The sequence below is a fragment of the Puccinia triticina genome, chromosome 9A (genome assembly GCF_026914185.1).
Source record: "Puccinia triticina chromosome 9A, complete sequence".
Classification (NCBI taxonomy): domain Eukaryota; kingdom Fungi; phylum Basidiomycota; class Pucciniomycetes; order Pucciniales; family Pucciniaceae; genus Puccinia; species Puccinia triticina.
This window is the reverse complement of record NC_070566.1, coordinates 5,994,651-6,006,227: the sequence shown is the minus strand read 5'-3', so window position 1 is coordinate 6,006,227 and position 11,577 is coordinate 5,994,651. Positions and strand designations below refer to the sequence as shown.

Here is an 11,577-nt window from a genome sequence, read left to right as displayed (position 1 = left end):
GAGTGGGGTATGTACTCCACTCAATGGCCATTGAGCGGCATTAAACCCCAGAACGCCGCTCAATGGCCGGTCATTGAGTGGTGTGCACAGGAATCAATGGCCATTCATCATTAGTGGGAGTACACACCCCAGTTGATGCCCGGTCATTGGGTGGGATGTATACTCCGCTTGATTGCCGTTCATCGAGCGGAGTGTGTACTCCACCCGTTGGTCGGCCATCAATTGGAGTGTGGGTTGAAGAGATCCACCCGGCCAGTTGAGGAGCTTATTGCATAAGCCTCTCCGAGGAGTCGCGCAGTGTAGGACTCCCGTTGTCACACAAACGTACGGGCGTACGTTAGTGTGACACAAGCCAATTCAAGTCAGCCGGTTCAAAACCAAAAGAAGTCAAAAATTTAATTCAAAAAATTACTCTACTTCTAAAATAGACAGAAGTCTGAAGAGGAAAAAAATACTAACACAACTTGGGAAGACAGCAATTCCCAAATTCCAGACTAATCAACAGTAGTTCAGGCTCAAACTTTGAAGCAATGTGAATTGTAAGTCAGATATGTTATTTTTTTTCTTTATTTAAAAATATTTCTTGAATCAGGGAGAAGAAAATGGTGCAGTAAACCAGAAAAAATGTGAAAAAATGTGATCCTTCTGGAAAGATAGTTCTTTATAAACTTGGCATCTAATTCACTACACAACAACTCACAGATTCAGAATTCACGCCTTGAGTATCTTGAAAATTGTTAATCCTCATTCTGAATTGAATCAATCCATATTTTTTTTCTGAAAGATCCATGTGCAGTGGAAGTTGGAATTCAGGGTGATTCAACATGCCTCAATTCACTTGTGCATGGCTTGCCCTTAAATCCCCACCAAAAAAAAGAAAATTTGGAAAATTTGCTTCAGGGAGCCAGCTACGGCACACAAAAAGAATTTGCAAGTATATTCCAAGGTGGCTACACCACCCACTTCCAAGGGTGTAAATGTTATATGTTGAAATTTCAAGAATCAACCAGCAAATGGTAGAGCCACTCCACCTCATACCCAAAGCCCATTTCTGCCAATAAATTAGAAGAGAGATCTCACATCCCTGATCATTTTAAATGGACTGAATTGGGGATTGCCAATGCATGCATTCATCATTCTCAAATGGAACTTAACTATGAAATTTTCAAACAGTCTGCTTCAATTTAAACACAGGCTCAGCCACTTCTGGCCAGATAAAAAAAGATACTCTCTTTAAACATCAGTACCATTCAAAGACCCCATTCTGCCCAAAAAGCTTGAAGTAAAAATTCGAATTCAAAATCAACTTGCATGTCAACTCCCTCTTCTACCCAACATATAAATCAATCACAACCAGATTTTTGAGTCTTGTAGTAATTCTTTCCTTAAATCCAAGTGAACATAATGACTTGAGGCGTAAATATGATTCTTCTTCTTATAGTTTTCCAGAGACACACCTTGCTATATGTTGATTCAACTGTTGAAAATCTCAGAAATGGTGAACTAGATCACTTCTGGGATGTTGCTTTTGACTATGAATCACAGGTTGTTTGTTTCCATGCATTTTTGTGTCACATTTTCAGTAACCATATTTTCATCCTTGATAAGTGTTGCCTAATTGTATCTAACCCTTGTGATTTTTTGCTACAATCTGTTCATGTAACAGCTAACCATGAAGAATCAGACAACCAACTTGCAACCAAAAAAAAATCATGGGGATACCCTGTTAACCAAGCTGATCTTTTATTCTTCTTGAATTCCTTTGAGGAATACAGAATGTCTGCTAGTTGAAACCTGATGGTAAGATTTCCGCTTGTATCTTTTACAATTGTTCTTGCTACCAAGCTCCTGTGAAACCTTGTAATGTTTGCTCTTGTTTTGGGTAGGCTCCTTCACATGTTGAATTTCTCAAGGTTTGGGTTTTGGCCAAAGAAAACACCAGCTGAGGCTCTTGGAATTCTAGCAGAGCTGATTGCTTGCAGGCCATTGACACAACATGTCAAGCAGAACCAATATAGCATCTGCAGGTGGGACAACAAGCATGGAAAATGATGCACATTCAATTAATAGCAAATATTTCACAACACTACTCCCCACATCATTCCTGAAACAATCAAAGAGAGCCAATCCAGAATATGATGATTCAATATAAAATTAGCCCAGAGAGCCACAGAAATTTGAGTAAGAATAACATGTTCAGATTGAAATTGATACCCAAGATTGTCCACTCATCATGTCAAGCAGACCCAACCTGGGAAATGCATGCGTACTGGAAAACTGGCACAGAGAGTAATGAAGATTTAATCTAAAAGAACTGTTAGAGAGGAATTCAATGTTAGAGAAAACACACCAAAAATTCATTGTTAAATATTTAATACATCAAAACCTCTTCAAATTTACTACCAAATCTTTGTGTTCAGATTGAAATTCATTTTAAACAATTGATGAATCAGGAATTTTGCCAAAGAGTTTCTCTTTTCCAAGCTCACATATCAAGTTTATCTACAGCTTTATTTCTTATGGAATGACTCTCTGTAAGCTTCAAGGATTTATCTTGACCATCTTCTAAACCTCAGAAGGGTGAATTTCACTCTTTCACAAGAAGTTGAGGAATATCTCCTGGACATTTGGGAATTCAAGTTGACAAGATCTTCTCATTGAAAAGTTTTCTTTATCCTCACAAGAGCCTTAGAATTCAGTCTCAAGCCAGATTGAACCCATCTCAAACTTGCCTTGAGCTAAATTCAGAATTGATTCAACATTAATTCAGCATGGATTGACCACAAGTTAATTGAGTGGAAATTGAGTGTAACTTGCTGATAGAGTTCTGGAAGTAAGTTTAAAAGGTTAAAGAAATTATTGAATGATTGAAATTGCATGCAAGTGCTGAGCAAGCTCCCCTGGTATAACCCCATGATTAATCAAAATATATGATATAGTTTCAATAGAAGAAACCATTGTTTCTGCCAAGCAGTTGACAATTCATTGCAGTGTGGTTGTACATATTTTTTTCAAGAGTTAAAGTAATATATACGGTCAAGTTGCAGTTGGTATCAATATGATATCAGACCCTTTCCAACATGACTTCATAAACATTCAGCATAACTTCAGAAAAAATTCAGGACAAAATTACACATCACTTGGAGCCAAGTTCTTAAAGAGATCTTAAAGGGTTCCTAAAGAGAGGGGTGAAGGCACTTGCACGCAAGTGCTGAGCAAACATCCGTGGTGTATAAAAATAATATTATTATTTTTGTATCTTGCACTCCTCTGCGCGCTACTGAACGCCATCGCCGGTGTAGCTAGAAGAGAAGTCGTTCTCTTGGCATCACCCAAGCCTGACAGAGCCTGACAACAAGTGAAATCATGCCAGCTCCAGCCATCTACCCACCATCTATCCAATGACCCAAATCTCCCAACCCTCTCCTCAACTTCCAAAATTTACCAAGGAGGTCCTGATCAGTTGTTGATAGGCCCAACTGATCTGCAGTTCTGTCCAGCTGATGCTCAGCTTTGGTACTAAGCTCCTACTCAGTGTTTTTGCCCAGCTCATACTCAGCTTTGTCACACAGCTCACTCTCAGCATTAGAATAAAGCCTTTTCACTAGTCCTTGCCCAGCTGAGGCTCAGCTTTGTACTAATCCTGGTGCGGCTGATTCTCAGCTTTGTACCAGTCATTTCTCAGCTTTTTCCCATTCCTGGCCCAGCTGATGCTCAGCTTTGACCCAGTCCTGGGCCAGCTGGCCAGCTGAGTATCAGCTGAGCCAAGCCAGAGACAAAGATGGGTGTCAGATTGGACAGGACCAGAGCTGAAAATCAGATAGAATAAGGCCAAAGCTGAGCATCCTCTGAGCCACAGCCAAGGCTTAGCATCAGCTTTGCCAAGGCCAAAGATGATCATCAGTTGGCTGGTGCCAAAGCTGAGCATCAGCTGGGCCAGGTCAAAAGCTGAGCATCAGCTGAGCCAGTTTAAAGTCTGAGAATCAGCTGGGCCAGGGCCAAAGCTGAGAATCATCTGGTTGTATCACATTGAGTGATTTGCACCTGTCATGCAAGCCCTAGATGTGCTGGTGGAGAGGAGCAGCATTGGAGAAGCATTGGAGCATTATTGGAGTGAAACCAAAGCTGTATCATTTCACTTGCCATTAAGTTACTACTTTTTTTCCTGGTGCGTGTACGTCTAGATATCATGTTTTTTTTGTTGCTTGGGGATGCAACTGGAAACTTTCTAATTAGATTTCTTAGTTTTAAATTCAGGATCAGAGAACAGATTCATTAGAAGAGGAGCAGTGAGAGGATGGGTGGCTATAACCATAATCAATCAAGATGCTCTTTCTCCGTTGTACTCCTTCCACTCTAAGCTAAGACTGAGGGCAATGAAGCTGACTAAAACTCCCAGAAGAAAAGAAACAAGACTTTAGTCGCAGTCCCACAAAGGAGAAAGAAATATGTTGAGAGAGAGATAGAGGCATTGAGACGGACATTGGTCGACCATGGTATTGATCTCCATCTCGATATTCTCCTCGTCTCCATGAGCCGCGTTCATCTCGACCCTCAAAAGGCAAGGTTGTTTATTCATCGGGAGAGCGTGTTGGACGGCAGCTGCGTACTTGAAGCTGTGTGAAGGAACAGCCTGATTGTCACGGTCTGTACAAAGAGATTCGAAGATCGTGATTAGCATTGGTCCACCAACCCACTGTGAAATTGATCCGATGACGCGTCCATTCATGAGACCGATAGAGATGAAAAGATGAAGCTGTTACTGACCCGCTGTGATGAGCAAAAGAGCCGGATAATGAGCGGCTGGGTTGATGTTATGCAAAGGGGAATATTTGATCAAGTAGTCGAACGCCTCGGGGTCGTCTGGGTTTCCATATTCAGAGACCCAATCCCGTCTTTCAAGCCAGGAATAGTGCGAGAAGAGTGAGCTTCAAGAGGAAACAGTGCGGAAAGAGGACGAAAGATATTGAAGAAGGTGAACCTCACCCAATCTTGAACCGCTGGAACCTTAGCATATCAAATACTCCCGCCTCGGCAATGGCAGCTCCATAGAGCTCCGGGGCCTGGTTGACGCAGGCGGCCACCAAGAGACCACCGACCCTGCCACCCATGATGGTCACCTTGTCGGGAGCCACATACCGATTGGCAATCAGATATTTGGTAGCGTACTGAAAGTCGTCAAGCCCGTTCTGTTTTTTCTCCAAGCTGTGCCAATCCAAAATCCATTGGAATTGGAATTTGTCCAATAAGCATTCAAGAAATCACCAAATTTCGCGGCGGCGGGAAACCACTCAGAGCACTGACCTGCCTGCTAAATGCCATCCTTCTCCATACTCTCCACCCCCTCGGATGTTAGGCACAGCAAATACCCCTCCATAATGTGCTATGAAGCACAAATAAGGGGCCGCAAAGAAGGGCGAGAGGCTGAGTCCAAAACCACCCTGCAGAACAGTTCACACCGCTCGATCAGCTGTCCGGCTTTTGTTAGCTAATTGCACGACAAACCAAAAGATCAAGGGGCTCACGTATCCGTACTGAAACTCCGGTGCAGTACCGTCTTGCTTGAAATCTTTCCTGTGAACGATGAACATCGGCACTTTGGTCCCATCCTTTGATTCATAGAAGACTTGTTTTGAGACAAAATCGTCGGGATTCCATCCAGAAATGGGAGTCCTTCTGAATTCGACCCGCGTCGGACTGCGATCCTCTTCAGAATTAAAACGGTAGCTGGACAGGATGAACACATGGCCGTACAAAGTGGTAGGTGACATCAGAGGTAGGATTGCACAAATCCACACATTCAACCCCAACCCGAAATGTATAATTGCCACCGATCACTTACCGGTAGATCGTGGCGGGACTCAAGAGGCTAGTCATCTGGATGAAGAACTCGTTGTGGTTTCGCCTACCGGAGACGCCGTCGACGCTACCAATCAGATCCTCGCCAATTTGTTTGATCCTCTTTCCCGACTGGAGCTCATGAAGGTATGTTACAGATTTGGCGTCTTGTGAATAGCCCAGAATAGCCAGGTTGTTATTGATGGGATAAAAACCCTCCAGAACTGCATTGGGATCCTCACGGAGCAAGTCTTTGAACCCTTCTTGCGGCTTACTCAAGTCATACGTCACCACTACGAATCAAGAATTGTTGGTATGTTGGAAAACTCAGCAAAAATTAATGATTGTTCCCTTCGTACCTTTGCACTTGGGTGCATCCTTGTTGGTCAGGAAATACAGTAGACTGTCGTCATTTGTAACGAAGGAGTACTGGTTTCCAAATTCATTGACAACTTTGTGCCACTTCATCTCACTCGACAGAGGCTGGGAGTTCAGATCGGCAACCCAGACTCGATTTGAGTCGTCGGCGCGCCTTCCGCTCGTCACGATGAGGTAATTCCCGCTGGAAGAACAGAAATCATGTTAGTCCATGAGGAACCAGTGGCTGGTCAGATAATGAAAGCCTCTCACTCATCCGAAACTGCAGGTTCCCACGAGTAGGATGGATTATCCGGGTCCTATAAGCCAGATGAAAACAAAATTACATCAACCTCTGATGATGAAGGAAAAAGTTTCAAAATCCACTGACCGTTAATATCAATAGATCTTTACTCTGTGGCTCTCCAATTCTGTGAAAGTAGAGCTATGGACACGAATGGGTTGGTCGATGAGTTTTGTGAAATGTGTTCAAGCCAGTGAGGATTCAAGGACTAGAATGCTTGCCATGTGATTGAGATCGGCCTTGGTATTTTTCCCGGCGCCGCCCTCGACTTTTCCTTGATGATTCGCACCGGGCCCAGCAGCTTTGGACAGTGGGTCAGGAAATCGTGAATAGAAGAAACCTGTCCGTCCGCATAGGGTCGATTACAATCGCGTCAACAAACAGCCCATGAAGGACTAATCCACATCTCACTACAGAAGCCTTTCATAATATACAGTTTTCTTTGGGCTTACCGGAATCGTTGTTCATCCACTCAATTTTACTGGATTTGACATTCTTGATCGTATCCTTCATCCGCCCCAGGTCCTCACCTCTTTTGCCGCCATCAGCAGCAGATTTGGTATGGGGGCTGTCGGTGCGACGGACATAGATAGTTGAATCGTCCCCAGAGCCGGAGACTGCATAGGCTACGTAGGTGCCCGTCCCGGAACTGGCCGCGAAAGTGAGTTCGGCGGTGCCGTCAATAGAGAACAGGTTGGGATCAAGGAAGAGCTCCCCCACAGGTTGTTTGGGGTCAGTATTACGCCTATATGCTTCCTCCTCTTCTCCTTTTTTGACGCGATAGAGGATCGATTGGGATTTTGGGCCTGTTTTGAAGTAGAAGTAGAAGTATCCGTCCGGGTCCAGAAATGGACAAGTGATCATTGCATAGTTCCAAGTCTTTGTCAGTGTCTCGTGGAGGAATTCTCGATGGGAGTATTTGCTCAGGTAATCTTTTGCCAAGGCTTGTTGCCTGGTGACAAATTGCTGAAATAAGAAGGTCGGCCAGTCAGAATCATGCTTCAAATATCTTTCCCATCACGTTTATTTATTTATTTTTTATTACAGGAAATAGCGCACCTGCGTCTCTTTGCTCTCCTTCGACGGTGTGTCTAGCCAGCCGTAAGGGTCTGGGATGGTGACCGATCCATTCTGCTTACTATGGAAAACGTCCGATGAGTTTGAATACCTGCGAGCATGAGGATATGGTGTTGCTTTTGGGTCCCAATGCTTGGGGGAATGGGTAGTACTAGTAGGACAGGTATCTGGATGGTCCGGAAATAGGACATGTGATTCAGGACAAGTCTGCAGGCTGTCAAAGGTGCGCTGAATGGGTATGGGAAGCCTCAAGAAGGCTACAAATTTGGTGACTAAGAGCATTATGAGTGAGGAATGCCGGGAAAACGCCGAGCAAGGCGGGGTGTTTTATACCCTGCCGCCATGGCTGGAAAGCGAAGACAACAACGCTGCCGTCTAAAGAGAGAAAGTTTGAGCTGACTTCTGAGACAAGGGGAAGCAGAAGACCAACGGGTATAGCTATTGACTGGAGGGTACCGAACAACCACCGGGGGTGAAGCCCCAAACGGAAGAGGCTAGAAGGAATAAGGAGCAATGCCACTGAAACCCCCCGTTGACGCGGGTTAAAATCCAAATTTTCACCTATGGGCACCCGTGGGCACTTCACATTCATCGGGTCAAGCTGCCGATTTCTGGCAACGTGACCCGACCGGCACCCGAAGTCCTCTCCTTGGCGCCAAGTGGCGCCAAGCGCCGGCTACCCCCGAAGGACGGGACTGATGAAACGAAGAACTCTCATGGGGGCCGGGACATGTCTGCAGACCGTTGTACCTTTGAAAAACTTCGTCCAAGATCCTTCATGATGGATAGCGAAGAAGCTCAGCTCAGCTACATTTGCTATATCTTCCTGCATCCTTTTTGAGCCACCCATAATTCTTGGCAAAGCCCCGAAGAAATGTGAGAGCATCCGCATCCGTGGCTAGATTAGCCTGGGCTAACTATCTCGGCTTACAATCGGAATAAGCTAATCCAATTGGGCATCCGCATGGGTGGGGATTAGTGGGTGCGAGGCTGGGGAGGCGTTGGCCTGGTTGAGATGCATAGCATCAAGATCTCTCCCACAGGGAGAGGACTTATGATTTATCAGCATTTTTTGGGCTGAGAGAATCTGCAACCTTTGGTGGCCCTACACTGGAGGACTTCCCGTCGGCATTTGGAGAGCTCTAGATGCCCCTCTAACTCCTAAATTAAGACCCCTACCAAATCAACAATCAGTGCACATGAAAGTCATGAGCTAGAGGGTTAGGAAATCATTTTCCTTTCTACCAAAAATTAAGAGTCTGGGTATGTAAATTGAGATCTGGGAGGCTCCCAGACTTGACGGGAAGTCCTCCACTGACAGCCCACAGTTTTTCACCAGTTCATTTTTTGTCTTCAGGATTTAAAGCTTGTATTATTCTGAAACAAACTGTGTATTCAGAATGTGGGTAATCCATTCCCCTCAGGCCTGAATTTGAAAAAAACATAAAAATTTGAGCTGCTTGGCCGCTTGCATGTCATTAATGAACATTTAATTTAGACAGGAGACAAAACTGTAAAGGCCAGACAAGTCTTCAAGAATTCCTTGTTTTCAAAAAAAGATAGAAAAACAAGGAAGTTCAATTGAGAGAAGCCGCCTGTGTTTGAGACAAGTGAAGGGGGGCAAATGGCCCCCTCTGGCTATTATATTATTCAATACCTCTGTGCAGGCAGATATTGTAACAGATGTCAAAAAATAAAATTCCTAAAGACATGTGTTCCATTATACTTAACAGTAATGGTAACAAGCAAAAAATAGCTTGCGTTAATGATTACCATACCGTACCTAAATACCCACTGTTGCATACAGGATACCACCCAAACCCCCCATCCCCCCCCCCCCCAAAAAAAAAAAAAAAAAAAAAAAACATTGGACATGTAAATAGGTACTCATCTTGCATGAAAAATGTCTCCCAGTCCAATACACAAGCACTCCATGTATTGTATTGCGCGCAACAAAGCCCGCGGCACCGCGGAGCTGTAGGTGCAAGCGGGGCTTACGACTAACAACAAGATTCTTGAAAATACCCAGAGCATTTCTTCTTCCTCTCTTATAAGATATTCAATCAACTTTCCGCACTCCTTGATTTATCCCAGCTGAGTGCTAGCATCTTAGCTCCAATGCTACATAGGCAGCTTCCTCCCAAGTTTTCACATTTTTTTTCTTTCTATCTTTTTTTGAGAATAGTGACTTCTTGTCCAACTTTGACAGTTTTATCTCCTCCCTCAATTAAATCTTACTTAAAAACACACCTCCTTTGCCCGTAAGCCGCCAAGCATCTCAACTACTTCTGATATTATTTGGGGTGCAAGGCCAATGGATTCCCAAAATTCTGAATACATCAACAGTTTGATTCAGAAAAATACAAGCTTCAAACCACCAAGGCAAAAAAAAAAAAAAAAAACTGGGCAAAAACTGTGGTCTGCAGGTGGTGATGACATTGTTCACCACCAAACTTTGCAGATTCTCTCAGACCAAATGTCCTGATTAGTCCTATGTCCTCTCCCTGCAGGAGAGATCTCTGCCATGCATCTTGACCAGGCCAAATGGGTGCCCCCCGGCCGCAGGCCAGCAGGGACAAGGACTTTGATAAGTTTGGTATTGCATTTGCTTCAGCATTTATGGTGTTCAAAATTGCATAAGATTTTTTTACATAAAATCATAAACTGCAATTTTGGCTGGGAGATGTCACTTTAAGGGCCTGTAACATAGCTTTCCGGGGATTCAAACCTTGGATTCCGTGCCCCCCAAAATTACGTTCTGCTGAGATTCCATTTCCCCCTTGGATTCCCTGAGTCCACAATCCAAGGTGTGCCAAAAGGCGTACCACGGAACCACGGATTTGTCAACGTGGAAGTTACTCCCCCGGTCATCGAAGAGAGTGATTACTCCTCTCAAAGCCCGTTCCGTTCTGGCCATCAAGGGATGATGTACTCCTCTCGTTGTCCGGAACAAACTGGTCATCAAGGGGACAATGTTCTCAATGGCCGGAACAAACCGGCCATCAAGGGGACTGATTACTCCTCTCGATGAACGGAATCATTGATGTCCGCTCCGTTCTGGTCATTGAGGGGATGATGGACTCCTCTCGATGACCGGAACGGGCTGGCCATCAAGGGGAGTGATTACTCTTCTTGATGACCGGAACAAGCCGGCCATTGATGGGAGTGATTGCTCTTCTTGATGGCCGGCTCGTTCCGGTCATCAAGAGGAGTCCATCATCCCCTCAATGACCGGAACAAACAGGCCATCTTCCGGTCATTGAGGGGAGTGATTAGTTCTCTCAATGACCGGAACAATCAATGTCCGCTCCGTTCCAGTCATTGAGGGGATGATGTATTCCCCTTGATGGCCGGCTCGTTCCAGTCATTGAAAAGAGTAATCACTCCCCTCAATGGCCAGCCCGTTCGGGTGATCAAGAATGTGGTGGATTGCTTTATGTGTATATACATGTGTATGTACATATGGATTTGATGGTCCAAGGACCAGGGAAGGGGGAGCAAGGGAGGGGAGTGCAGAATCCGAGGCAAAAAATAGCGGGGAGCCGTTTTTCCAAACGGAGGAAAATGGCCTGTTTTCCGCGGATTATGAGGTTGACAAATAAGCGCTATGGTACTCCGGATTCTGGGCCGCTCGGATTTCACAGAAAGTTGCGAATCCCGGGCAAGATCCTTGGAATCCGTGGGCTATGGTACAGGCCCTAAGTTTTGTGCAAGCTGACATCTCCCAGCCAAAATGGGCTTTATGATTTTATGTAAACCATGACATATGCAATTTTGAACACCATAATTGCTTCCAGACCAGCAGCCAGACATCTTCACCCCCCCCCCCCCCCTTCCTTTTTCCAGGGCCCCCCGTCCACACAGACACGCACAGATACATCCCAGCCCAACACACCCACCGCACACAAACAACACAAACAATTACGGAGGGTTGCCGCGCGCAAGGACCGCACACATACACTGACACGCACACACCGCTCTGAAAAACGGGATGGGGGGGC

General features: G+C 44.9%; 1 protein-coding gene across 1 annotated transcript; it reads right to left on the bottom strand.

The window, feature by feature from the left end:
• Window positions 1-4,321: 4,321 nt before the first annotated feature.
• PtA15_9A580 (uncharacterized protein) lies at window positions 4,322-7,858 on the bottom strand (the record flags this gene model as incomplete). Its single annotated transcript, XM_053172804.1, has 13 exons — window positions 4,322-4,386; window positions 4,483-4,647; window positions 4,768-4,895; window positions 4,987-5,205; window positions 5,305-5,441; window positions 5,526-5,727; window positions 5,843-6,131; window positions 6,198-6,400; window positions 6,469-6,515; window positions 6,587-6,640; window positions 6,769-6,839; window positions 6,952-7,465; window positions 7,559-7,858. The coding sequence occupies 13 exons, from the start codon at window positions 7,856-7,858 to the stop codon at window positions 4,322-4,324; spliced, it is 2,394 nt and encodes a 797-aa protein (XP_053024008.1).
• Between the last annotated feature and the right edge of the window lie 3,719 nt (window positions 7,859-11,577).